We start from the raw sequence: 6,000 nt of genomic DNA, 5'->3' as shown, positions 1-6,000 counted from the left end.
AGCAAATGTACCTCTTTGGAGCTGGATGTTGATAGTGGAGGAGGCTAGGAATGGATGGAACAAGAGGTACCTAGGCAATCTCTGTATCTTCCTCTTGGGTTTTCTGTGAACTTAAACCACTCTAAGAAAGTCTTTAAAAAAGTGGCAAGCTTGGGGTGCCTGGGTGGCTCAGTTGGGTAAGCATCTGACTCCTGATTTCAGCTTAGGTCATGATGTCATGGTCCCTGGGCTCCATGCTCAGTGGGGAGTCTGCTTGAGATTTTCTCACTCCCTCTCCCCTTTCCCTTTCCCCTGCTTTCTCTGTCTCTCTCAAATAAATAAATAAATCTTTATTTAAAAAGTGGGGAGACTTAAAATTACTATGTAATGCCGTTGTGTCCATTTACCTGCAAACTTAAACGGCATAGCAGTTACTGTCTAAAATTTTTCTGTTTTGCTAAATTCCTACGCTGTCCTTTCTTGGCCCGGTGGCTAGAGAGAGAGCAGGACTGTGTGCGTGTGTGCATGTGTGTGTGTGTGTTTGTGTGTGTGTGTGTGTGTGTGTGTGTTTGTCTGCACCCGATACTCTTTCTGGGTTCCTGGGTACTTCTTCAGCTCCAAGATTGGGGTATATGAGGTCAAAAGAAAACCCAGGAAACTCATCATCATGTTGTTCTTTGTGTCCCAATATCCCGACCTACCTTTCCTTCTTCTCTCAGTCTTTCAGAGTCTCTTAAGTGTGTTTATATATATCTAGTGTTTTTTGTTATATTTAGTGGGAGAAATTGGGAAAAATAGATCTAGTCCACTTCAAACTTGAATATCTCAGAATTAACTTTTACTTCTTGTTCTTTTACTTTAGTACTCAATATGTTTCCATTTACAATAACAATAAGACATCAGATCACAAGTTGAGTGTCTACTGTAGCAAACAAAGGTAAGCCACGTCGACTCCGTAAATACTCAAAAAGTATATATGTGAACCCCAAAATACATTTACTCTCCATAAGTACTCAACTTCAGTGTCAGCTTTGAACACTTTTGGCTTTTGGTGATCCTCCAGATTTTATCTCCTGGTTCTTTGGAAAAGAAGATTTATACATCAGTTTTAGCCTGACTCATCTTTAAATCTGGAGTCTCCTTTTGTTTAGGGAAGAATCTTCGTTCTAGCTACTTTTCCTTGATACCCTTGTAAACCCAAATGTGGCTAGCCAGATTCTAGCCTCTGGTGAAAGCATAATGGTTTGGAAGAATCAGACCATAAGTTTCTTCCCAAGAGCAATAGCTGGTAATTCATAATTCTGAATGTGTCGTTAACCTTTGAGCCAAATACTTGGTGTATGGTAATTGTTCAATGGACTATTATTGAAATGGGTTCTTATTTCCTAAGGATAGATGAAATAGTCCACATTTACTAAATTCTTTCCATTACAATTCTGTTTGAAGTTCTATGTTGGGAAAAAAACAGACCAGGGTATAAAGTGTTTTTCAGATCTATTTGCTGTCCTTCACTTGCTGGGCTTTGTATCGCAAGGGGATCACCTCTATAAATTATATTTCCAAGGCCCCTTTGCCAACTGGTTTCCATTCATATTAGAACAATGGAGAACATCTGCTGGGATATTGGGAAGCTAAGATCATGCACCCCCCTCCCCTTCTTTTTTGTTTTGGGAGGCATCTGTGGAAGTGATCGTGACTCTTTTGTGGCTAGAGTTCTTACTGGACAACTTGTTCATCTGTATTCCAAGTTCTCCATCTGTTAGCCTTGGTTCCTGGATTCTAGTAAGACCACCACTTCCTCTTTTCCCTCTGTCTCCAAGAGCGCTAGTGATGCTTTTCTTCAATTACATCATTTAAGTCTTCTTTATATTAATATCATCCCCATTACCCCTAAAATCACACAGGTCGTAAGTGGTAGAGGTGGGATTTGATCTGTGACAATCCAACCACCAACTTTTTTCATTTAACCATCATGTTACAGCCACATCAGTCCTTGGAAATACTCCCAACCTTCCCAAAAAAGAAATGCAGAATTTGAGAGTAGCTCTTTCTCAAAAGCCTAATAGTTCATTCAAGCTCAATCAATCACATATCTGTGTTTTTTTTAATAGTCCACTGTATTTTATATAATAGTAGATTGAGACATCTAAGAATACCTAAAAATGTATGTAGATTAAAACGTTTTTGAGTTAATAATGCTTATCTCCTTGTAATATTAAAGAAATGATACAAGTGCTGCTCAACTTTTGTTTTAACCCACCACAGAGGTGGACCTCTACAATTCTTGAAGATATTTTTACCTTCTCTCTCAGCCTCTTTCTTAGTAAAATTTCATATTATGTATTTCTTTCTGTAGAGATGGTGAGGCAAAAACTAAAGCCTGTGGTAAGAAAGCTCATTTCCATACACACAATCAGGAAGAAATCTTTTGTCATTCAGGCTAAACTTTCCACTTGCTATTGACGTTTTTGTCTCTTAATTTGTAGGAGGTAACTTCCCAATTGTTTTTAGAGAAGCTTTCAATCTGGTTGTCAGCCAAACTAGAAGTTTAGTGCATTCTCAGCTGAAGTCTTTTTCTCTTGTGGGTTAAGGGTTTATTAATCAATCCCAGGGCTATCTGGATTGGACTCTATATCCATTTTGAATTATGTCGAAATTCTAACTTGTCAACATTACAGTTGAACGTATCATTCTCCAGCTTGGGATTTTAAAGGAACATGGAGGACAAGGTGACAATTGAGTATTTTCAAAGAAGAGTCAACAGAAATCGAGAAATTCTAATATATTTTCCTTTTTTTAATAAATACATAAAGCTTTTTACCATTTCCCTCAATTATTTTGATTAACACGATAATAGGATCTTTCAGAGCATCATTAGACCAATTTTCACAGCCTGATGTAAGGACTCATTTCACAGAAATAATCATGACTAGCATTAATAGATGAATGTCAGTGCCATAACACAACAGCATAAGGCATATTTACACCATCTTAACATACAGAACACCATACACATACACAAAAATATCACAGATCCAGAACAAATAAAATCAATCTCCTAGACAGTTTACATTTACAGGCTTCGCCTGAAACACTTTTTTTTTCTTAATTTTTTTGTAATTTTTTCTTTCCAAGCAACAAACAGATCTTCCCTACGTCTTGTGATTTATTTGTTACATTGTGTTCATGCAAAAATAATAACTTGTTTTATTGCATTAACATTTAAACAGTTTTGGATTTGGGTCCCCCAAACCATCATCGAACATTTTACTTGATGTTGCTTCACCCATATTGTCATTTTCGTTGGAGCGATACGATGATTTGTTTTTGGCGAGTTACAAAATAACAAACATATCCAGTGAGCACAGTTCAAAAAAATCAAGATTCGAAGCTTCTTGATCATGCACATTTTACTTTCATTCTTGCAAAATGGGTTGAATCAGATATGCCATTTTGAATCAACATTTGTTTTTTATTCTTTTTTCAAAATCATATTTCTAAAAACAACAACAACAACAAAAAAGAATGAAAGAAAAGACTGTCCCACGTCCACTGTTCACAAAAAGGAAGAGCAGCAAGAATCACACTGACCATTGTTAGGATATAGTCAGGCGGCAACACTGTAGTAAACATCGAATGTCACTGAAACACGGCAGGAATGTGGCGATTACTATAAGCCGTATTTCTGCAACAGTTCAGACTGCCACTGGCGTTTGCGTTCTGGAAAATAATCTGGAATGTGGATTTTTTTAAAATCCTGAATACACTTTTTCATTTCTTCTTCCACACTTAGCTTCTCACAGACTTTCTTTTTGGATAGATTCGTTTCCCGGGACTTGCTGATGAGTGTCTGAAAGAGTTCACTGTTTCGGCGTTTGTCTGGTGGGGGCATCCATTGCACAGGTGCCTTTTTGGAAGGGCGATCCAATGTTAAGGTGTTGGGTTGGTGAGCTGTTGCCTGCTGGGCACTGGGTGGGTTGTCCTGGGGAGTGCTGGCCTCTGAATGGCTGTCACAGCTGGAAGTCGAGAGCTCATTGCAGGAAGTGCCACTTTCACTTCCTTTATCTGTGACTTTGTCATGTTTCCTATCTTCATGTTCTTGTTTAGGTGACACTATTTTCTGAGGCGGTCCTAAAAAGAAAAGAAAAGAAAAAAAAAACAAGTAGAATAATTAAATGAGTAGTGGGAAGGTCACATTAAATAAGCTTTATATTTTTAAAATTTTAAGCCAAGAACATTTATCTTCAAAAAATCACTGTTTGTTGCATTAGTTTATATTTGAGGGATTAAATACGACACCTAGCTTTATTAATGCACATTGAAACATGCGTGATGCTGATTAATTATTTATAAAATCAAGTTTAGGGGCTTTGTTAATGAGCATTTCTGCGATAATAAATCATCAATAACTTTATGCTGAAAAGAAGATTTTTGTTATTTTTGTTACTAGATCCTGAAATCTAAAAAGATATTAGATGTACATATTTTGTTAGTCCCATAACTGTTTCATGAGACGTTTAGTTCATTTTTGTTCTACTTATTGGTCTAGGAGTCCTTTGTGTATATATTTACATTATAAAAGCAGAAAGTACCATTGCTCTATTTTACATAGTAGTACTCTTCAGGTTCAGAGGTGCAATAGCCTCATTTATGTTTCCAAGTGGGAGATTGGTTTAAATCTTATCCTCAGTCTTTTAATCTTGTTTTCTGTCTATTTCCTTGAAGAGAATTATGAAAGTGAGGCAAGATATATATGTGCCTAATAGTACGATGAAAAAATAAAGTTGAAATATAGTATTTTCTTAAAAATACAAGGTTTACCATTTGAGGTAAATTATCTAGGAGGACAATTTTCAGAAAGTGATAGTTTGCCAAGATAATTATTTCAAATACACAAACAGTTTACTTCCAAGAGGGAGCATATTTTATTCTTCTTGACTCTGCTTTGGGATTAGGACCTCCATTTAACATTTACTGAATGCTACCAGATACACAGAACTATAATAAAACCTTGATTAACTAAAGCCCAACTACTGAGAAATATGTTATTCAAATCTTGTTTTTTTTCCTGTAGTCAACTTCTATAAACAGGTCATATAAATCAGAATGGGGAGTGGGGAAAGGCATTTTTAAGCAATTGCCCAAAAGATTCTATTGTGTAGCCAGAGTTGAGAACAACTGGTCTGATCTATAGGGTCTCAAGTTTGACCACATATGGAAGTATCTGGAAAGCTTAGATTATTGATGCCTTGGTCTTAACCCTAAACATCCCACTATAATAAGATGCTATCAGGTCATTGGGTCATTTAATAGAACTAGGTGATTTCAATTGGTAGCCAAGATTGTGAATCTATATATTATATAATATATAATTACACATAAAATTATAAAATACAAGTGTATATAATATATAAAATATAATTACATATCTTGTTGAATAATATAATCTATAATATAAATAATAAATGTAGTAAATAAGTATAGTAATATATAGTAAATCAGTCTAATATATAGTAAAAAATACTTTATACTACTCAGAAAAGTAGGGACACAAATCAACTTTTATAAAAAAAAGTACTTGCCATAAAAGCATCTACTATCTGCAACATTCTCTTGGGCAATATTACCAATTTTCCTATTTACAATCAGAAGAAGCAAAAGAGGATACCGAACATTTAAGAGGTTGAAATTTGATTTGGGTGGGATTAAAAAATGCATTAAAAAATGCTTTGGAACTTCTGGGAATGATGGAAATATTCTATATTTTGACTATAGTGTTAGCTATAGGACAGTATACATTTGTGAAAAGTGATGGAATTGTGTAACTAAAATGGGTGCCTTTTGTTATGTAAACTGTATCTGAATTGACATAACCAAAAACAAACAAATAAAAAGAAATCTTCAAAACTTTAAAGAATATGTTTGAGGGAAGGTCTTAACTAATATTTCATACTTCCCTTGTTCACAATACAGTAAACTCTAAGAAATGCTGAAAGCACACCAATACATTTCAAAAGCATC

At 35.3% G+C, this 6,000-nt stretch overlaps 1 protein-coding gene across 1 annotated transcript in view; it reads right to left on the bottom strand.

Moving 5' to 3' along the window:
* Nucleotides 1-2,746: 2,746 nt before the first annotated feature.
* The window catches only part of KCTD8 (potassium channel tetramerization domain containing 8), a 253,332-nt gene continuing 250,078 nt past the window's right edge, over nt 2,747-6,000 (bottom strand). Inside the window, exon 2 of the mRNA XM_059162385.1 lies at nt 2,747-4,110. Coding sequence (XP_059018368.1) covers nt 3,650-4,110 — 461 coding nt within the window. The 3' untranslated portion in view covers nt 2,747-3,649. The remainder of the gene's footprint in view (nt 4,111-6,000) is intronic.

This window comes from Mustela lutreola, chromosome 1 (assembly GCF_030435805.1).
Source record: "Mustela lutreola isolate mMusLut2 chromosome 1, mMusLut2.pri, whole genome shotgun sequence".
NCBI classification, from domain to species: Eukaryota; Metazoa; Chordata; class Mammalia; order Carnivora; family Mustelidae; genus Mustela; species Mustela lutreola.
This window is presented reverse-complemented; position numbering and strand designations above follow the sequence as displayed.